This window comes from Sus scrofa, chromosome 7, assembly GCF_000003025.6.
Source record: "Sus scrofa isolate TJ Tabasco breed Duroc chromosome 7, Sscrofa11.1, whole genome shotgun sequence".
NCBI lineage: Eukaryota > Metazoa > Chordata > Mammalia > Artiodactyla > Suidae > Sus > Sus scrofa.
The window spans coordinates 19,128,118-19,151,433 of NC_010449.5; the positions used below are offsets into that span (position 1 = coordinate 19,128,118).

General features: G+C 41.9%; 1 protein-coding gene across 1 annotated transcript in view; it reads right to left on the bottom strand.

Annotated features, from left to right (window-relative positions):
- DCDC2 (doublecortin domain containing 2) overlaps positions 1 to 23,316 on the bottom strand; it is a 174,827-nt gene that overhangs the window by 83,889 nt on the left and 67,622 nt on the right. Inside the window, 1 exon segment of the mRNA XM_013977473.2 lies at positions 19,863 to 20,025. Within this exon segment, the coding sequence (XP_013832927.2) occupies positions 19,863 to 20,025 (163 nt within the window).

The following is a 23,316-nucleotide window of genomic DNA, read 5'->3' on the forward strand; positions in this document are numbered from 1 at the left end:
AGAAATTATCATGCTAAGTGAAGTCAGCCATACAATGAGACACTGACATCAAATGCTTTCACTGACATGTAGAATCTGAAAAAAAAGGACAGACTGAACTTCTTTGCAGAACAGATGCTGACTCATGACATTGAAAAACTTATGGTCTCCAGAGGAGACAGTTTGGGGGTGGGGGGATGTGCTTGGGCTGTGGGATGGAAATCCTGTGAAATGAGACTGTTATGATCATTATACAACTGCAGATGTGATAAATTCATTTGAGTAATAAAAAAAAAAAAGGAAAAAAAAGGAGAAAAAAATTGCAATGAAAGGAGTTCCCATTGTGTATCAGTGGTAATGAACATGACTAATACCCTTGAAGTTCAGGTTCGATCCCTGGACTTGCTCAGTGGATTAAGGAGCTGTGGTGTAGGTTGCAGACATGGCTCAGATCCCACATTGCTGTGGCTGTGGCATAGGCCAGCAGCTTCAGCTCCGATTCGACCCCTAGCCTGGGAACTTCCACATGCCATGTGTATGGCCCTAAGAAAAAAAAATTGCAATGAAATACCACTCCCACCTACTAGGATGGCTAAAATTCTTTAAACTGACAATAATGCATGTTGGAGAAGCTGTGCAGTATCTGGAATATTCATACATCATTGATGAGAATGTGAACTGGTACAATCACTTTGGAATATTATTTGGCAATATCTATTAAAGACTAAATATGCATCTCATATTCAACTGAAGTACTTGTATATGTTCACCAACAAATATATAGCGAAATGTTTATAGCAGCACTACTCACTAAAGCCCCAAACTGGCAACAACACAAAAGTCCATCAACCTTGGAACTCATAGATAGTGCTATAGTAACATGACAAAATACTACACTGCAATGAGAATAACAAACTATTGATACATGCAACAAAATGAATGAATCTTACAAATGTAATTTTTAATGCACGTCAAACAGGTTGCAATATAGAGCATAATGACCATTTTTAAAAGCTGAAAAATAAGTAAAACTAATCTATGATGACAGAAGTCAGGATAACAGTTCTCTTTGGGGGGTGATGTCTGAAAGGGTGGAGGGGGCGGGGCCTCTGAGTTGCTGGTTGTGGTATAATCCATATTAGGTCTTTGTCCCCAATTCCTGGATTCCTGACACAGAACCCCTAAAACCCTTGAAATTTCCTGAGTAATGAGGGTGACAGAAGCATTTTTTGTTCTAATGAAGTGACTCCTGGTAGGCACCTAGATAGCTTCAGGAGGGAACTGATCGACAGAAAAACCAAGCTTTGATGAAAAGTTTGGAAATTTCAGAAACTCTCTTTAACCTCCAGGGGAGGGAGAGGGATTGGAAATTGAGTTAATCATCAATGGCCAGTGATTTCATCAATCATATCTACATAAGAAATGCCCAGGTATGGAGAGCCTCTGGGATGCTGGGAGGGTGGCACATCTGGAGATGGCATGGAAGCTCCATGCTCCCCCTGCCACCTGCCTTGCCCTATGCATCTTTTCCATCCCATAGTTCTTGAGTTGTATCCTTTATAATACACCAGGAAGAGGAAAGAGAGCACTTTCTTGAGTTCTGGGCAGGAGTGAAGGGGTATGGAAACCCTTGATTTTGCAATCAAGACAGACAGAAGTGAGGGTATCCTGAGGACCTGCCACTTGCAATTGTCACCTGAAATGAGAAACGTAAACCTATGAAGCCTGATGCTAACTCTGGGCAGATTCAGAATTGAATTGAATTGTAGGATGTCTAGTTGGTGTTACTGAGTTGGAGAAATGGCGTGGAAAACACACCGTGTATTTGGTGTTAGGAAAGAAAAAAAAAAAAAAAAACCTTGCACCGATAATCTTCTATTTCTTAATCTAGCTGCAGGTTACATAGATTAATCAAGGTGTCTACTTATGATTTGAGCACTCTTCGTATAGATATATAACATGCATGTTTTGTGTCCATGAAAAGTTTATTTTTTTAAATGTGCCCAGTGTATACCAGTGTGTGTGTCTGTATAGCCTGGCAGATAGTGGGATGCTCAGGTAAAGAGAAAATTCAGATATTTCTGTTGCTTGGAGCTTAATGGAATAGATCACAAGAAAAACATAAACGGAAGAAAGTGAGTGGCCTGGGTCTCCGTGTGAACAAAAGCGGGATGCATCAGGAGGCTGACTGAGCCTTTACAAAATTTTGTGGGGGAGGGGGCGAGGGGGGCTCAATTTAAAGTTATGCCCCATCATTTAAAGTGAGAAATTAGAAATGTGAATAATCTCTAATCCAAAGTGGCTTTTAAATCCTCTATTAATGGAAAATCCGATATCATGTAGACAGCACAACCCAAAGAATAATTTCACATTATAAATTGAGGAAAATTCATCAACTCGAGTTTTAATAGCCTCCGTTTTTTAGTGGTATCTTCTTAGGGCTGTTATCTTGGCAGCACAGCGCACCAATTCAGGGGCCATCCGACCATATTGGGTTTTTTTATTAAATTATAATGAGATTAATTTTTTTCAGTTTTCCCCACTCAGAGACATATATAGCATCTCAGCTTTAATATTGTTTTCAGTCAAGTACGCAGTCTTTTCCCTAACCTACTACCTCTCCTCTCCTTGAATTTAAATAAAATGCCTCCACTTACATGGCTGTATATCACCTTTACCTGGATGCTCTGGCAGGCAGAGACTTTGTGAAGCTGTCTGCCACTGGGAGATGTTTGATTAGCAGATCTGATTTAATCAAGCTAACTTTGATTAAGAAACATTGTAAATAACGACAATGCCTAAATTCAAATGAATGTACAGCAAGGAGTTCTCCTTATGGCTCAGCAGGTTAAGAAGCCAACACAGCATCCATGAGGATGCAGGTTTGATCTCTGGCCTCAATCAGTAGGTTAAGGATCTGGCACTGCCGCAAGCTGTGGTGTAGGTCACAGAGGCAGCTCGAATCCGGTTGCTGTGGCTGTGGCTGTGACTGTGACTGTGGCGTAGGCAGGCAGCTGCAGCTCCGATTCAACCCCTAGCCCAGGAACTTCCATGTGCCACAGGAGCGGCCAAGAAAAGAAGGCGGAAAAAAAAGGCACAGCAAAAAAATCATACAATGTTGGGAAAAAATTCAGTCATTCTTTCATCACACTTTACAGAAAACTAACCAGATGCTGGGCTCACAAAGATGAATAAGGCAATAATAAGGAGGGGTCCGACCTGCATGTGGCTCATGGATCAGTGGAGAAAGGCACGGGGACAAATGGTTCTACTGCAGTATAACAGGCACTATGGTAAAGTCACATGCAGCTACTGGAGCCAGAGAGGAAAGGCTCAACGAAGAGTGTCAGGACCAAGTTTACAGAAGGATGACGCAAAGGGGATCGTAAAGAGAACAAAGCTGATGGGAACTGGGAGGGTAGTCTAGGCACACGTGAAGGATACAGTGATGGCTCGTGCAATCAGGAAAACTCTGGAAAGTTCTGTGTGCCCACTGTGCATGCAGGAGGCAGGTGGAAGATGAAGTTGAAAAGAAAGCTTCTGAAGGAATTTCATTAGAACAGTTTTGTGCTTTCAGGGCACTGCTGACAGAGTTATGAAGGCTAGCCTGGAGCGGGCACTCAAGAGACCTCATCTAGAGGGGCTACTGCGGTCGGTGTGAAGAATTTGGAGCTTCAATGGGAAGGCCCAGGCCAGGAGGACCAGACTGGAGAGACTCAGAGAAGGTAAAACCAGGCAGATTAGCTCTGATGGAGGGCAGAGAGTGAGGGACATGGAAAAGTCTAGGCTGACTCTACAGTTATTGGGATTAAAATGATGGAAGGGTGACTTGGAGGGGGTTAGAAAGGAACGGGGCAGGGACTGGTCGTGTCTGGATTACCCCTGGAAGCTGGCAGAAGCTTTATACTCCTCCTCTGTCCCCTGCCCACCACCACAATCCCCTCCTGGGTTTCCGGCTCAGTGGTATGCTAAGAGAGGGAATGTGTGAAGAGAGCTAAGCATATAGAGGCAACTCAAGGCTTGGAGAACTTTTCTTAATGTGTGCGTGTAAGGTGCGTGTGAGAAATCGAGGTAGAAATTGAAAGTAGTCAGAAATAGGATCCTTAATCTAAGAAAAGTGGTTGAACCTGGAAACAACCGTCAGTATCCTGTCCACAAACCGCTGAGAACGTATTAAGGGCCTTTCTCAGCGAGGAATACATAAGAATGAAACATGAGAGTCCTTTGGTCACTTTAAGGAAAAGTCACAATTTTTGTTGTTTTTATGGGCAATGGCCTTTAACGTAAACAGTGATGCTCACTGTTGCCATTCTGTTTTGCTTTGTTTTTTGTTTTGTTTTGTTTATGGCCCTACCTTCAGCATATGGAAGTTCCTAGACCAGGGATCCAGTCGGAGCTGCAGTTGTGGCTATGCCACAGCCACAGCAACACAGGATCCGAGCTGCATCTTCGACCTATGGTGCAGCTTGAGGCAATGCCAGATCCTTAACCCACTGAGCAAGGCCAGGGATTGAACCTACATCCTCACAAGAAGACAACGTTGGGTCCTTGACCTGCTGAGCCACGACAGGAACTCCCATTACAATTTTTAAGAGTACCTGGGAACTTCCACGTTAATCTGAGAAAGGATATAAAAATAACATCATAAGATTAAACCATCAAGGAAAAGCCACCACCAAGTAGACAAAATTACAGCAATTCTCCATCGTCCAATAAACAAAACTCCGAAATCCCTCTCCTTCTCTGCTCATATTAAATTAAATTACCACTCTAATTCGGAGGATTAATTAACATTTAACTACTCTTGGCTTAAAATGCATTAGAGATTTAAATGCTGAACTCAGTCCTGGTTTTCCTCCTCTCCCCCTACCCCGGCCAAATTCTATGCCCAGAACTTCCTCTCTCAAGTAAGTAAAAATCAGTTCCCAATCTCAGCAGGCACATTTAACTTCTCGCCCCTACTCTCAAAGCCTTTTTCATAAACTGTATTCTGCTACTTGCTATATCTTATATTGACCTAGAGGTGCTTTTGAGTCTCCAACTCAATTTTAATGTTCACGAGAAGAAAACCACGTTTTCCCCCCATTTTTATGCCTCTCCTCCAATGAGAGGACACACCATGCTGATAAGAAAACACAGTGGAACAAGACAGAGTAAAGAGAGTAATCTAGGAGTTCCCACTGTGGCACAGCGGAAACGTATCTGACTAGTATTGATGAGAATTCGGGTTCTATCCCTGGCCTCGCTCAGTGGGTTAAGGATCTGGCGTTGCTGTGAGCTGTGGTGTAGGTCGAAGATGTGGCATTGCTGTAACTGTGGTGTAGGCCGGCAGCTGTAGCTCCAATTCAACCCCTAGCCTGGGAACCTCCATATGCCCCTGGTGCATCCCTTAAAAAAAAGAGAGAGAATAAGCTTGAAACTAATTGGTATGAAAGGGAATGATGAATGCTTAAGGTTATTTTTAGAGTTTTTTTTTTCAATGTTTTTAAAAGAAATAATTTTGTCTGCCCACCGGACCTTTGTCTTCTCTCTCTTTCTACTTTTTTCTAAGCCTACTGACCTTCCTTAACTTTTTGTCATTCTGCAAAGACTTCTTCAGCTTCAAGCTTCAGACTAGGCTGGTAATTAATTCTTGAAGGGAGAAGAAGGGCAGCAGGAAGAAAAAAGCTACGGGGGGCATGAATTAATAACGAGGACCCTCCCCTCTGCCCCATCTCCAGACTCCCTAATTCCAGGTATAAATGTCCCTCATTTCTGACCTGGAGACTAATTCATATCTCCTTACAAAGATGTTGCTATTAACCACTAGTCTCTCCAGGCATTTTGCACTTTATAAAAGTGTTTTCTCCTTCATTTTCATTAATGTTCCATTATGATAAAAATACTAAATAACCATAATTGTGCTTCTAAATTATAACCTCGGGGTGAACCTGGGAATGGAGTCTAAAGAGAATCTGATGATTCTCCTAACTGATTTCTAAAAAGGAAACCTGTCTCACAAATGAAACACTGCCTTATGTCCACCTATCTACTACAGAAACTTTTTATTCCTTTGTCCCTTCTGTCTGAGGCTTGCTCAGAAAATAAAAATTCCTAAGGGGTGAACTCATCCATCCAAATGCTATCGCGTGCTGCAGTAATTAGATCTGGACCTCTGTTTTAGTTAGCAAACCTTACCAAATTGAAAATGTCATAAATCTCAAACATGCGCGGCTGGAAGGGCACCAGAGAAAACACAGAGACCGTCTGTCAGTAATGGGGCTTGTTGGTTCCTGTTAAGTTCTTGTCCTGGGTGCCTAACCTTCCTGTCTCCCAGCACAATGACCGCCCACACCATTCGGTCCAAAACTAGACGGATCACTGAGGACTTTGGTGCCAGTGCGGGGTAAATCATGGCGTCCTCTTATTGAAGAAAAACAGCCATTGTTCCCTTTTGCTCCGAATACATTTTTGGGCCCATGTGACACGGTGGTCTATTCGATCAAATAGATCTTTTGGGTGACAGAAATCTAAGACAGTCTATGTGCTGCTAGAAAGCAGCTTTTGCAGACTGGAACCAGAGAGGTGAGGGCGCCACAAGGAAGTGTTCTAAGAAAAAAATAAATATGATGGGTCTCTCAATGACTTTGCTCTGGGTGTTTTACAAAAAGCAGCAAGAGTCACAGCTGCACTTTCCAGGCCCAGCACCTCAAGGTGGCTGATAGAAAGAAGATCCAGGTTTGTGGTTGGAAAGAGCTTAATTTGGCCGTTAACCAAGCATAAGACATCTTTGTGACACCTCATCCTGGAACCCAGAATGTAAAATCTCACAATTCAAATTGTGCATAAATGCCTGTCTGCCATTGGCCAAGAGTCTCTACAAATGCAACTTAGAGGAACAGAAGATGCTGAATAAGATGGTGTGAGAGTAGAGGTATGTGCATGAGATTGAGAAGTGTAGAGCAAGCCTACTCAGGAGAAGAGGTACCAGACCTAAGACAGGCGTCTCCTAGAGGAAGAGAGTTTTCCTCACCTTGACCCTGGACCCACCGTCTTATTCTCTGAAGGTATCATACCTTCTCTCCCACTGTCACAAACTGTCACTAAATTCCTCTATAATCAGTAAGGTAAGTGGCCTTGCTTCTTGCTACAATTCTTCAATCTGTCTGACTAGGAGGGCTTTTATATGCAGGCTGCCAATTTTATTTTTTTCATCACCACCATGATTATTGGTCCCTACATGCGTGTGTCATTGTGAATTCTGTTTGTTGATCTGTGAGACAACAGACCATACCCTGAAAAGCACAGGATCCAGAGTTTCACTGCCTGCATTTGAGTTCATGGAGGCCCAGATGGCAACCTATAGCAGACTGAAACAGCGGCCCTCAGCCTCCACTGATGGCTGCTTATTTAATCACATGTAACTGAATCCTTCAACTTATCAGTAAAATGGGGGTGAGTAATAATAATAACAGTGACACCTCCATCCTAGGGCTGATAGGAAGATTAATGGGATTGTGTACCAAGTGCTCAGTCTAGTCCCTGGCACATGGGGGACACCTAGAAAATGTGAGATGTTTATGTGGTTTTATGTGCTCTGACCAGAACTGCACAAAAAGTAGGAGCCTCATTTAATTTTCATCAGAAATTCTCCCATGCCTTACAATCTTCAAGGAAGCAGTAATGTGTGGAAACATGGCCTGTTTGAGTAAACAATGTTTCTCAAATTGTGTTCTCGGGAACAATATGCCCACTTTTCAGCCTCAGGGATCCAAAGTCCAAAAAAAGCATCGATGCTTTCCATGCGAAAGGTTCTAAAAAGTCCTGTAGCAAAGAAAATGCCTTAACTTTGTATGATCCAACATTTCCCAAATTTATATTTGAGCATGGAACTCTTATTGTAAGAAACATCTATTAAGAGCCCACAAAACTACTATTCCCCGGACCCCTGCTTTAGGAAATGACAGTAAGTTCCCAGGGAAAAGCCTCCACCTTCAGACCATCCAGAAGCTCTATGTGACCCCATGGGGCTGAGAAGCAGTATAGGGCTCGGGGCTGCCCAGCCAAAGCTGTGGCAGTTGCCCACAAGGATCGGGGTGGAAGCCTCTGTTTCTTACTATGGCACAAGCTCCCTCCATAAAGTGACTCCCCCTTTGTGCTGGCACACTTGCCGGGAAGCAAAACACGGAAGCCAACTACAACCAGCCCAGAGGTGACAGACCCGTGGTCCTGTTGAGCAGGGGCGGAAGAAGCCTGTCAGCTTTGCTGACTTCCCGGTGAAAAGCGGTTTTGATTATGGCATTTAAAGGGAATGAAACCTTGCCCAATTTCACAGAAACAATTCACTATTATCATCAACATGTATAAAAGAAGAATAAATGAATAGCTTTGAACCTACAAAGTTCAAGAGCACTCTATACCTATTTCCTCTTTACCTCTATCCCGATTGTGACAGCACGCTCGCTGCTCAGTGATTTGCAATAAAGATCATATCTTCTTTCGAGAACAACTACGGTAACTGAAGAATAAAAACAGAGTTCATGTAAAAAACAGCCAATCTACTCCGTCGCGCAATGGATAGCGCAATGGACTTCTAAAAAACAGCCCATCTACGAAGGAGTAGCAGCCTATTACCTGAGTGTGGAAATAGCCCTCTTCCATCTTACAGTACCAAGTATTATTAGTTTCTTTTTTTTTTTTTTTTTTTTTAGGGCCACACCTGCGACATATGGAAGTTCCCAGGCTAGAGGCTGAATTGGAGTTTCAGGTGCCGGCCTGCACCACAGCCATAGCAACGTGAGAGCTGAGCCACATCTGCGACCTACACCACAGCTCATGGCAACACTGGATCCTTAACCCACTGAGCAAGGCCAGAGATCGAACCTGCATCCTCATGGATACTAGTCAGGTTTGTAACCCACTGAGCCACAACAGAAACTCCCCCAAGTATTAAAAGTAATTGCTCCAGACACCATATTAAATACGTTTAAGCAGAAATGGCCTTGTTCTCAGGTACTGTGCTACTGTTTTCTACGCTGGCAAAATTGATACAGAGCCCGAGGAAATGACTGAATACCAAGAAGGAAAAACTGTCAATGCTTAAAACATGAACACATTTGATACTTATGGGTGGTGAATGGAGTTTGACCATGGAAATGGAGAAGGAAATTGCCTCTACTTCCACAAGGAAAATTTTTTGATAAAGATATAATTATGACTCCTGGAAATAAATATGTAAGGTAAGTGCTGAGCAAGGAGAGCACAAGAGAGGAAATGGCTTTGCCCCAGCAATTAGCAAAGTGCGGTATACAGCCAGTGCTCAGTAAAGGTTTACTGAAGAAATGAAAGTGGTGTTCTAGGAGATGGGGTGGGTTCATAACTCCAAGGAGTCAAGAAACTTGGGTAAGGAAGTCCAGATGCAGTGATGGGCCTGGGTCACACGAGCCTAAGTCCTAAGATATTCAAATAACTACTTGAAAAAAATAGCATTTGGCCATTTCATAAACTAAGTATCAACTTCAAAAATATCCACTTTCTAAAAGGTTAGCAAACCCTGAAAAAAGGTGGGTCTGAATGCTGAAGACTTAAAGTCAGTCCCAGGTTGGTACACACAGGAGTAAAGACTCATCATTATTCCACTATTACGACTCATCATTATGGCAGAACCGGAAAATCTCTTTGTTAGTAATAACTACTGCCACCTACAAAACAGAAAGGGCTCAAACCAATCATCCCCATCTACAGAGGGAATATGAAATACTGAAGAAGGGAAGAGGGAGAAAACACAGCTCCCCAAAATCTCTCAGATCAGCTTCAAGGTTGACTGTGATACATCAACACCCTTCACTAAAGGAAGACAGGCTGAAGCACATACACATGAATGCCTTCCCTGTTCCTCCCCGTGGACTCCCAGCATCAGTGCCCTACAAATGCCCTGCACATAAGCACACGGGGGTGGCACCTCTCAGCCAGCCATGCTATGCGTCAGTGTGGCAGTTTCCAGACAGAGCTAGCCATTGATGTACCCTTTGGCTTGGGGAAAACTGGTTTCTCCTCCTTCCCCCCCTTTTGTAAATTAGGGAAAATCCTAATCCTGAGGATTTCTGGATGATACTTAAGAAAAAATCAGATTAGGGGTTCCCATTCGCAGCTCAGTGGTTAACGAATCCAATTAGGAACCATGAGGTTTCGGGTTCGATTCCTGGCCTCGCTCAGTGAGTTAAGGATCCAGCATTGCGGTGAGCTATGGTGTAGGTCACAGACGCGGCTCGGATCCCATGTTGCCATTGCTCTGTAGCAGGCTGGCGGCTATAGCTCCCATTAGACTCCTAGCTTGGGAACCTCCATATGCCGCAAGTGCGGTCCTAGAAAAGACAAAAAGAATAAATAAATTAAAAACATCAGATTAAAATCCACAGTTGAGATGTTCTAAAGAAGCCTAAGTATCAGAATTATACCATTGCTCAGTGTTTAGAATTTGTCACCCTTAATTTGTTTTCTTTTTTCTTTTCTTTCTTTCTTTCTTTTTTTTTCTTTTTTAGAGCCGCACCTGTGGCATATGGAAGTTCCCAGGCTAGTGGTCCAATTGGAGCTGCAGCTGCCGGCCTACACCACAGCCATAGCAATGCAGGATCCAAGCCATATCTTCAACCTTCATCACAGCTCACAGCAACACCGGATCCTTACCCCACTGAGAGAGGCCAGGGATTGAATCTGCATCCTCATGGATACTTGTCAGGTTCATAACCTGCTGAGCCACAACAGGAACTCCCATGTCACCTTAATTTCAATCACTACCACAAATGTAGGTATAATGTACCTACACACACACACACGTACACTCAACATTGAGTGCTACTTGAGCAGGACACTCTGCTGGGTGCTTATCTATGTCTCACACGTGAATGATGGCCCAGCATGTGCTGATGCTCCAATGGACCAAGCCACCCTCCTGGTGTTATTTCACCACAGAGCTGGCAGTAGGAAGAGGAAGTTGGGGAGATGGGGAAGGTAATAAATCCCACAGCTACTTCTTTTTCCTCCCTCCACCCTGTCACCTCCTACCAGCAGCATCTCACAAACATTCCCGGTATCTGATCCCTCCCTAACCAAACCTAGGTCTGGGCCCTACCTCAGAACCCATGATGGAACACCCAATTTTAGTTTCTTTCTGAAAAGTAGATGAATCTCATTTCAGAAACTCACCATTATATGGATCCCTGTTTCTCTGTGATAAACTATAGAGAAATTTAGAGCTAGCTTTGAAGGCAGCAGAATCGAGGGGAGGCTATACAATGTTTCTGGGTCTTTTATGGGTCCAGAATGAAAGAGGGCCTGCTTAGAAGTAGAAGGTAGCATCTAGGAAAAGAGAGACTGGCAAGCTAAAGTGTGAAGCTGGGGGAAAAAAAATCAAGATAAGACGCTCACAACATCATTCTCTTTCGGAGGATCAATTGCTAACAGAACCTTGGCCTGGACCTCAGTGTCCCTATAATTCCAGGTCTGGCCTCCTCAACCTTTGCCTTCCTCCTCAGACCCAAGCCCAGTTTGATCTGTGACCTCAAGGCTCTGGCCAACACCAGTCGTTTGACCTGGGGCAGCTCTGCATGCTTGGGCCAGCGTAACATGAGTTCTTGGCATTGGAATGGAACTTCTAGTTCCTTTTCCCACCAGAAACATTTCACGGCAGCTACCTTCCAGGGCACCCCACGTGCAATTTAAGAATTAAGATGCATTATGGGGAGTTCCCGTTGTGGCTCAGCAGGTTAAGAATCCAACCAGTCTCCATGAGTATGTGGGTTTTAGCCTGATCTCACTCAGTGGGTTAAGGACTGGCATTGCTGTGAGCTGCAGCATAGGTCAGAGACACAGCTCTCGGATCTGGCATTGCTGTGGCTGTAGCATAGGCCAGCAGCTGCAGCTCCAATTTGACCCCTGGCCCGGGAAACTCCATATGCCGAAGGTGTGGCCCTAAAAAAAAAGAAAGATGCATTATGGGTTATCTAGAACTCTATGCATGTATGTATGTATGTATCCAGAACTTGTATGAAAAATGGGAAAGGATTACCAAAAATGCCTACTACAAATTTCTGGAATAAAATCTTCCAAAGGTTTGGAAGTATCTACATAATTCAAGAGCTCACAAACTTCTCCTTTTGAAAACAAAAGGTATCTTCACATCCTGACCCTGAACTACGTGAAAATAGCCCCTAAAAGAAGTCTACTGCAGAGGCCTGAATGCAGTATCGGCTGTAAAGAATGCTTTTTGCAAAAAAGAAAAAAAAAAAAAAAAAAAGGAGTAGTTCCCATCATGGCTCAGTGGAAATGAATCTGACTAGCATCCATGAGGACGCAGACTCAATACCTGGCCTTGTTCGGTGGGTTAAGGATCCCGCGTTGCTCTGAGCTGTGGTGTAGGTCACAGACACAGCTCGGATCTGGTGTTGCTGTGGCTGTGGCGCAGGTCAGCAGCTACAGCTCCGATTCGACCCCTAGCCTAGGAACCTCCATATGCTGCGGGTACGGCCCTAAAAAGACAAAAAGAAAAAGAAAAAAAAAGAATGCTTTTCTCAGAGTGCCTCTCCATCCAGTGTACAAAGTGTGTAAGAATCTTTTCTAAAAAGGGCTAGCTAGCATCCTACTCCTCTCAAACTGAAATAAACATCTTACTGGTATCCATCTTAGTCTCTCAGCTGAAAGAGGACAGCAAAGTAGATACAACTATACTTCATTTTATTGCATTCTGCTTAACAGCTCTTTGTGTAATATCAATTTGCAGATATCAGGCTTTCTACAAATTGAAGGCGATTGGCAACCCTGCGTTGTCAGATGATGTTTAGCATTTTTTTTTTAGCAATAAAGTATTTTTTAATTAAGGTATACACATTGGCTATTTTGACATAACGCTACTGCACACTTCATAGACAACAGTGTATGGTATGTCTAGCTCAGCATCTTTTGTGAGATTCATTTATGTTGTTGAATATAACAGTTGTTCATTTCTTTTCATGGTGTATAGTATGCCATGAATACAGCAGCCTATTTACTTATTCTTTTTTTAATAGATACGTATTTCATTTTTTCCAGCTTTATGGAGGTTTACTTGACAGATAAAATTGGACATGTTTAAGTTGTACGACAACAACCAAAAAAACAGACAACAGTGTAATGTAAACACAACTTCTACACACACTGAGAAATGAATCTATTTGTGTGACTTGCTTTACTGTGGTGGTCTGGAACCAAACCGGCATTGCTCCAAAGTACGCCTGTATTCCTAAACTAATTTTTATTGATAGAATTTGAACTACAATAAAACTTTAAGAAATCACTAAAACCCTTACTGTATTATATTTCTGTTGTACAACACATTCCAACAAGGGTCATTGAGACATGGGGAAAAAAATGCTTATTTTACACATTTTTAATCCACTAGCACTTGTCGCAGTGAAATTGGACCCACATCCCATGATATGTATTGCCATTGAGATGGGCAGTCACAATTGATGAAGGAACAAAAAACCTGTATTTCATCGTCACAGGGTGGGTATGGCGGCAACAGACACCTCAGCTTACTAAGCAAAACCAGTGCCCTGCTTTGTCAAGTCACCCTGGCGCCTTCTTATAAACTTTCTTCCAGTACATGACACCCCTTAGTGGGTGAGTCTTGGGACAGTGCATTTAGGAAACACACTTCCTGTTTTATCTTGCGTCTCTTGCGGCTGGGAACCATGCAAGTACCTGAGCTGCTTCCACACCTGAGTCACACTCAAGTTTCAGTGCCCAGTGATCTGACTCTGAGGATGGATGGCAGTGGTGCTTCATGCTTAGGGCGACGTAGCACACCACACGCAGGTTGTAGCTATTAGAAAATTCAACAGCATGACCGCCCAAGGGCAGTCACCCAGCAAGGTCATAACAGTCAGACATCCGTTCCTGGCACTGCACCTGCTCCCTATCACTCAACAGGAGTCTGAACAACACACATTCCTTGGGAACAATCACTGAATGATGCTGGGAACAAGCCAGGAGTGGCATCAAGGGCACCAGTCTGCATGTGGAGACAGAAAGAGGAACACATCCTTCAAAAGCAAATATAAGTGTGTTTTTGCTTACATTTTTTTTTCATTTTGTTATTATTTTTTAATAGTTATTTCCCCAATACAATTTTTTTTCTACTGTACAGCATGGCAACCCAGTTACACATACAAGTACACATTCTATTTTCGCATATCATCATGCTCCATCATAAGTGACTAGACATAGTTGCCAGTGCTACATGGCAGGATCTCACTGCTAATCCATTCCAAAGGCAATAGTTTGTATCTATTAACCCCAACCACCCCACTCGCTTCCCCTCCCCCTTGGCAACCACAAGTCTTTTCTGCAAGTCCATGATTTTCTTTTTTTGCTTACATTTTAATACTTTCCTTTAAAAAAGTATTTGTAATGATCAATACCATATAAACCATGGTGATACAGACCAAGCTATTTTCTCTACATCTTTTCCAATATTTCTAAGGAGCTCCAAACCCACTATCCTTCCTGTGTTCCCAGGGTTCTAAAAACACTACATTTTTTCATGGAGAAAACATGAAAAATATCAATGAATAATACAATCAATCCCAAAATATTATTTCAAAGCAATCATCACTACTGCTTTGCTCAGAGAGGAGAATATAGCTAGTTAACAGCCTCTAAAACCTATCTCAAGGCACTGCTCAAGTGGAAAGTGTAAGGAAAACATACGGTGGTCAGTTAAGCTGGTATTTAAATGCAGCACTAAAAATGCATTTTACACCCAACTTCATCAATCACCAACCAATCTTACTTTGCATCTTGGCTACCAAAAGAAAATGGGATTTGTTTCCCTGAAGAAATATGTCACTACTCTGCTTGAATTATTAAGCTTTACTATTACAGAGAGAAACCGAGTTGGGGGAAAAAAAAAAAAAAAGGAAAGAAATAAAGAAGAAGAAATAAAATTAGACCCAGGTTGCCATCTACAGACTGATATCAGCACTGCTCATTCAAGAACCATTGGATATAAGAATGTCAGGAAATATCAGCAGTTAAAAAAGAAAAAGGACAAGATAAATGACTACAATCGTAATTATAACAAAAATCAAGACAGCCTACAAAGTCTCTTTTTTTCTAATTAACATGAGAACAGTAAAGAATACTGGATCCAACATTTGCACAATTTAACATATACTATGAATGAATCACAGATATGCATCCTAACGCTAAAATGTAACACTTTGAAATAAAATAGAAGCGATTAATTCCAAATTTGAAATACTTTTAAGAGAAAAAACTGTTTCATCTCTAAGACCGAATTCTTCCATTTAGTTCAGTTCAGTGATTGTATATACTGAAAAATGATCATCACAATAAGTCTAGTGAACATCCATCCCCAAACATGGTACCAAAAACTTTTCTTGCACTGAGAACTTTTAAGATCTACTCTTAGCAACTGGCAAATAAATATGCAATATAGTATTAAATTCTTGCAATTTTTACCCATAATCTTGACTCACTATGCACCTTCCCTTTCATCTTGCTTCAAGCCCTCACTGCTTTTCCCTTTCTAAAGAATAAGGGCCCTCTGGAGACGTGAATATCCAAAATCACACACTTGGTTCTAATTACTAAAATAGATGTCTAAAGCAAAAGAAACTGCAATAATAAATGAATACGGAGACTGAAGGAGTAAAAAAAAAGAGAGAGCAAGAGATAAAGACATACAGATACTTTGATAATATAGCCTAGAAATTGCTTTAACCAAAGACATCTGGAGGGAGATCTGATAAGGAGAAATAGCTCAATTTTCAAAAGTATGGATTTAAGCTAATATCCTTAAACTTATCAAATAATGATTTAATCTTATAAACTGCACAAAACCTTGCTTTCATTTTCCCTGAAAAAAAATGTTTTTGAAACCAAGATTCATTTTCCAGGTCAAATGCTCTTTCTACCAAGACGAAAAAATAAAAAATGCTTCATCTAAACTCTCCTAAACACTTCTTGATCAGTGGTATGAGCCTCTTACTGGGGGGAATCAAGTCCCCAAACCTTCATTTTAAAGACACCAGCCATTGTTCTATGTAACACTGAGATACAGCATTAAAAACCTATAATCTGCACATTATAAAATTACATTGCAAAGTGCACACTTCTCACGGGCAATTAACAAAAACAACAGCAGGCTTCTACCTTGTCTCAGCACTTTACAGATGTGACTTGCTTCCGTGTGGAACATGTTTTTGTTCCTTTCAGCCCCACAGATACAACTGATGCTGAAAACTATTTGCAAATTACAAAAGCAAAAACATAATAATTCACCTTTTTAATAAAGATTAGTTTCCTGTGAGAGAGGGAAATGCTGATTAAGCCTCTTATGTTCCCAAGTTTCTATGAATGAAGTAACCTGAAAAGATGGCAGTTCTCTTTCTTTTGAGGGACAACTACTAAATCTAGAGACTTTTAAAAAATATATACTGGAAGTAGGAGTTGGAATTTCCATAAGCTAATAAGAGCCTTGCAGAAAATAAGAAAGTAACATTTAATAAAAGACTTTAACAAAAAATAATTCATGAAAAGTTTAACCTAAGTCCTGTCTCTTAGTGGGTTTTAAAGTACTACATACTTGCATTTCTCTACTATGAGGTACCAGCTCACACCAGTCAGAATGGCCATCATTAATAAATCCACAAATAACAAATGCTGGAGAGGGTATGGAGAAAAGGAAATCCTTCAGCACGGTTGGTGGAAATGTAAATTGGTACAACCACTATGGAAAACAGTATGGAGGTACCTCAGAAAACTAAATATAGAACTACCATATGACTCAGCAATCCCACTCTTGGGCATATATCCAGAAAAAACTTTCCTTGAAAAAGACACGTGCACCCTCATGTTCATTGCAGCACTATTCGCAATAGCCAAGACATGGAAATAACCTAAATGTCCATCGACAGATGAATGGATTAAGAAGATGTGGTATATATACACAGTGGACTACTACTCAGCCATAAAAAGAACAAAATAATGCCACTTGCAGCAACATGGATAGAACTAGAGACTCTCATGCAAAGTGAAGTCAGTCAGAAAAGAGAAAGACAAATACCATATGATATCACTTATATCTGGAATCTAATATACAGCACAAATGAACCTTTCCACAGAAAAGAAACGTATGGACTTAGAGAACAGACTTGTGGTTGCCAAGGGGGAGGGGGAGAGAGCAGGATGGACTGGGAGTCTGGGATTAATAGATGCAAACTATTGCATTTGGAGTGGATAAGCAATACATAGCACAGTGAACTATACCTAGTCACTTATGATGGAACATGACGGAGGATAATGTGAGAAAAAGAATGTACGCATATGTGTGGCTGGGTCACTTTGCTGTACAGTGGAGACTGCCAGCAACTGCTGACCAACTGTAATGGAAAAAATAAAAATCATTAAAATAAATAAAATAAAGTATTACAGACATCTATTTTGTAACTTCCATCATTCATTCATCAATATTTAATAAGTGTCGGAGTTCCCATCATGGCTCAGTGGTTAACGAATCCGACTAGGAACGATGAGGTTTTGGGTTCAATCCCTGGCCTCGCTCAGTGTGTTAAGGATCCGGACTTGCTGTGAGCTGTGGTGTAGGTCTCAGACACGGCTCGGATCCCGAGTTGCTGTGGCTCTGGCTTAGGCTGGTGGCTACAGCTCCGATTAGACCCCTAGCCTGGGAACCTCCATATGCCACAGGAGTGGCCCTAGAAAAGACCAAAAAAAAAAAAAAATTAATGTGTCATATCTGTCAGACCTGTGCTAGTTGTTGGAAATTAAAAAAAAAACACGGGGGCGGGAGGGAAGAACCCTAGTAAGACCATGGCCATAGCCTCAGGGGCTTCACAATCTAGCATATACTGATTAAAATAAACCCTCTATCATTTTTAGCATTCAAAGCCTGGCATGCTCCCCGTGCTGTCCCAGGCTAGCTTTTCTCCTTTGGTGCCTACCACAAAGTGAGCATTCAAGAAACATTCTCTGACTACATTTAACACGGGCCTCCATGTTTCATGTTCACTGAAAAAGACTGTACAAACTTAAAGGTAAAAGCAAAACTTCCAAGATAAATCTTAATACGAACCCACATTTTGCAGAGACCAAACAGGGTCGAAAAAAGTCAAGTGACTCACTCAAGGTCAAGAGCAGAACTAGGACAAGAAGCTAGGACTCTGGACCTCTACCTAATCACCCTCATTTAAATCTTGAAAGATTAAGCCCCTCTCCATCCCTTCTTCTTTATGGAATTGGCTCCTTCATTTCACCTGTTTTTTGGTTGTTGTTTGTATGTTTGTTTTTGTTTTTAGGGCCGCACGCACAACAAATGAAAGTTCCCAGACCAGGGGTCGCATTAGAGCTATAGCTGCCTTGCCTACAGGGGAGCTGAGGCACAGTGTAACTATGTGTCTGTGATCTACACCACAGCTCCGGGCTATGCCAGATCCCTAACCCACTGAGCGAGGCTAGGGATTGAACCCTCATCTTCATGGATACTAGTCAGGTTCATTATTGCTGAGCCACAAGGGGAACTCCCCATTCCATCTGTTCTTTTAACTTAGTCTCACACATCTTTCTTCTGACCCTTTAAGCATCTGTGCCACGCCATCTAAACCCTCAACACAAGTTCCTACTGTTTCCTGAGCTGTGAAGCCCACAGGAGCTGTAATTCTAACCTGATACCTCCTAAAGTCTCTGAAAAGAGCTGGGGCTCCCAGGTGGAAGGCAGAGCTCCGGCCTTGAATCTGAAACTTGACCCCCTTCGTGCTCTTCTCCAGCAGCCCAGCACGTGCTCCTGTGGGGCTGAGTGGTCCCAGGGGAAGGGAGAAGCAGTCATTCCCCAGACTGGGTCCCACCAGCCCTCCCTGCCCACAGCATCACTCTGCTCTCATGGCCTCCCACCACTGAGAACACACTCAGAGCAAGACCAAAAAGAGCCTGTCCTTACAAAATCCTGAGAGGAAAATTCACAATTCTGATGGCACGTGTCCTTAGTTCATCACACTTTTATCTTGAAATCTTGTGCTAATGCAAAATGCTTTAAATCACTGTCTACCTTCTCTCACCTGGTAATGCATATAATATGTACCTAATTTCAGCACAGACTGTTTACTGGTAAAGTTTTATGTGTATTCTCCTGGATATCAGTAAAATCAGCAAAACATCTTTTTGAGAAAAGTAATCTATGAGTAAAGGTAATCCGTAATGAATGTGGACAAGGGTTGTAGACCCAACGAAAAGAGATCAGTAGCTATTGGTAAAAATGCTAACCCAGTACTGTAGCTGGTACACAAGATGGTAAAATTTACCTTTTTTATGGGACCACTCAAGAAATATCTTTATCGGCCCTCCCACTGTGGCTCATTGGAAACGAATCCGACTAGTAACCATGAGGTTGTGGGTTTGATCCCTGGCCTCGCTCAGTGGGTTAAGGCTCCTGCATTGCCATGAGCTGTGGTGTAGATTGCAGACATGGCTCGGATCTGGCATGGCTGTGGCATATGCTGGCAGCTGTAACTCTGATTAGACCCCTAGCCTGGGAAGCTCCATGTGCCGTGAGTATAGCCCTATAAAGCACAAAAAAAAGGGGGAGAGAAATATTTTTATCTCAAAACATGTGTCCTCATATCACAAGCTCTAATTACAAATAGAAATTCAGCATGGGAAACAGTAGCATCTCTCATACACAGAAAGTTTTTTCTGAAAACTCTCATATATGACACTAAGGCACATCTTCTGTGGGCCCAGAAAAACAAATGGATCTGTTTAACAACTAAAATTGGATCATAGCCTTAAGATAATGACAATCAATAATAACAACATCATAACAAACTTACCACTGTTTGGAATTGTTGGTGGTGAGTTCTTTAACTTTGCATTTTGCTTCCCTCTCGTGGGTTTTTCTGAATTCACATCTTCTTTTTTCCCTTTCCTCTTTGGGGGCTGAGGAGATGAGTTGTCGCTGGATCCGACTGTTGACTTAGACTGTCGATCATTTCCCTACGTGGCAAAAGATGAGACCCTTACTATTGGCTGATGAACTCCCTAAGTGACTACTACTCAGTACAAGTCACTGACTCATGGGATAAAGGGCAGGAGTGGCAAGAGACGGGGGTAATGTGCAGATTCCGCCACTGCCTGTTTTAACACCTACATTAAGTCTTCCTAGTGCAGAGGAAAGAGAATAAAAACAATAGTACTCGGAGTTCCCTTCATGGCTCAGTGGTTAACAAACCCAACTAGGAACCATGAGGATGGGGGTTTGATGCCTGGCCTTGCTTAGTGGGTTAAGAGTCTGGTGTGGCTGAGGCTGTGGTGTAGGCTTTTAGCTGTAGCTTGGATTTGACCCCTAGCCTGGGAACTTCCACAAGCTGCAGGTGCAGCCCTAAAGAAAAGAAAAGAAAAGAAAAGAAAAGAAAAGAAAAGAAAAGAAAAAACGAACAAAACAGTAGCACTCAACAGTTGCTGAGAACTTAAATATATACCAAGTATTCTATAAAACCGTCTCACTCAATCCTCAAAAACCTGTGAGACAAGTCCTGTTATCACCCCATTGTATAGAGAAGGAAAGGAGGCTTAGAGGTTAAGCCTGGCCAGGGTTGTGCAGCCAGCAAGGAGCGGAGGGGGTCCCACCGATGCTCACTGTCCTCTCCCTCCTGCACCTTTGGAAGAATCAGCAGCTAGCTAGTGGAAGAGGAATAGTGACAAAGCCCAGTTTGACCAGTTAATCTAGAAATACCTTCTTAACTAGATGTCACTGAGTGTACAGGTATCATCACACAAGCAGCCATGCATGGGCTTGTAGAAAGCCTCTGATATTGACTCATCTGTTGGTGACGGCCATGGTCTCAATGAATCGCAAATCCAGGGCAACCCAGACACAAGCAGCTCAAGGCCACATGCCCCCCATTCCTGCAAGGACTGATCACACCTTCGGGGGTTGCCTCTGATTCCCATGTGCCTCCTGAAACAAAGACCTCACATCATCAGCGTGAGCTTCTCGGCACAAAGGTGAGGTTGAGTTCAGTGGCTCCTGTACTGGTCCAAGAAGCCACGTGGGTCACTACAGTGTGGCTACTGCACCCAAGGAAGAGCTGTGCTGATACTCAGCCACTGCTTGGCCACTGCAAGGAACTCCCTCCCAACAAGACAGCCTTGGCCTTCAGATGCTCAAGTGCTAACCTTACCTGGTGTGTAAGGCATGAGGTTGCAGATAGGAGCAAGAATGCAAGTTTTGGAGACCCAAAATACTTGGCTCAGAGCCACTGCACTGCCACTAACCACCTATGGGTCCTTGGGCCAACTCACTCCTACCTTCTCTGAGCCTGTTTCTTTATCTATCGAATGGGGCTAATGTGCCTGCCTTCAGTCTATCATGAGGATGAAATGGCAATGTTTATACAGTAATCAGCACAGTGCCTGGCATTCAGCTTTGTTCAAAGACTGTATCAGAGAGCTTCCTCCAAGAGCATAGAGTTAATATCTTTTTCTTAAAAATCATATCAAACTCACACCATATTGGGTGCAATCTTTATGCAACATCTGTACTATGCTAGTATCTGAAAATAAGTGTAGTAATATTAAATAAACAAATCTGCCTAGAAACCTATTATAACTGCTCATTTTAAACATTTATGTATTCAGTCATCCAGAAGCATTTAAATAGTTTTAGCTATCACCCAATTAAGACGAGAAAAATTCACAGCCTTACAAATGAAGTTATTTATGCTATTTTGTCATAGCCTGCAAGAAAATGAATTATGCATAGATTTATTAACAGTATGAAAACTTGTCCAAATCTATAACACTTTTTGCATAATTTAATTTCCTATTCCAATTGCAATTTAAACATACAGTTTCCATTTAATTATTGCATTAACTACAACCAGAGTTTTTTTTTTTTTTTCCTTCTTCAATGATTCTTTCGCACAAGGCCATAAACTGCCAGGCAGGAGAAATGAGTACTATGATTATAGCGGAGATTCTGAAACTATCATATCAGCAGGAACCATCAGCCAGGCCTCACATTCTAGTCTATTTTCAGCCAAGTCTATTCCTAGCAAGATTCTAAAATTTTAAAAGCCTTGAATGAGAGGAATAACCCTTTTAGCACACCTACTAGAAGATTCACAGATGTTGAACTTTCAAGGCCTATGGAACTTTCAAGGACTATAGTAAAACTTAAAGAATGAAAAACTCTGGATCTCAAGAGGTTTTTACAGCTCTCTGGGAAAAGTCCTATTCCCAAAAGGGGTAAAATCAGGGAGACAGAGAAGCCTCCTCCGGGAGCACCTGGGGATTCACACAACTTTAAAAATCAACTCTCTCATTGATTTACTAAATTTCTGATAGGGACACTCAACAGGGCAATTTTGGAGCATCAAGAAAGACTAGTTGATTTCAATAACTATGTAAGGTATGGCTTTGGTAATTAACACTCATGCATTCAAATACTGATTAATGACTAATCTGCAGGCACCTTGTAAGAACTAAATTAAATCAAGAAAAGAGGAAAAATTATTTTGTAATTAGAAGACTAGAAAGAATTTAAATGTTTTCCTTTTTAAAAAAGAAAACACATTGATTCATCTATAAAATAAAATAAACATATAATAAATACAAATATGTGAATTATATAATATAAATTATACTCATTTATTTACATAGGTAATTACATAAATTATAGATAATATATAAATAAATTCGAGAGAGAGAGGAAAAAGCAAAAGAATGGAGAAAGGGATTTTCCTTTTTTTTTCTTTTTTTCTTTTCTTTTTTTTTATGGCCACACCAGTGGCATATGGAAGTTCCCAGGCTACAGGAGGCAGAATCGGAGCTGCAGCTGCAACCTACACCACAGCCATGGCAACGCCAGATCTGAGCTGCATCCGTGACCTACACCACAGCTTGCAGCAATGCTGGATCCTTAACCCACTGACTGAGGCCAGGGATCGAACCCACATCCTCACAACATTATGATTGGTTCTTAACCTGCTGAGCCACAGTGGGAACTCTATACTTTCTTTTTTTTGAGACTTCCACATGTGACTCATAACTTAGGCACATGGATAGTAGTCACTGCTGTTTGTGGGGCCCAGGAAATAGGGGAGTTTTGCCATCTCATACAGCTATGCCTGTTGATAAAACACTGAGTACCTCTTATTGACAAATACCCATTAAACAAATACTTTTGATAGGTATCATTATCACTATTTTCTAGATAAAGGAATTAACTTTCTCGAGGTTACCCAAGTCTGATGTTTCTCCTACACTGAAACTTTCTAATACCCA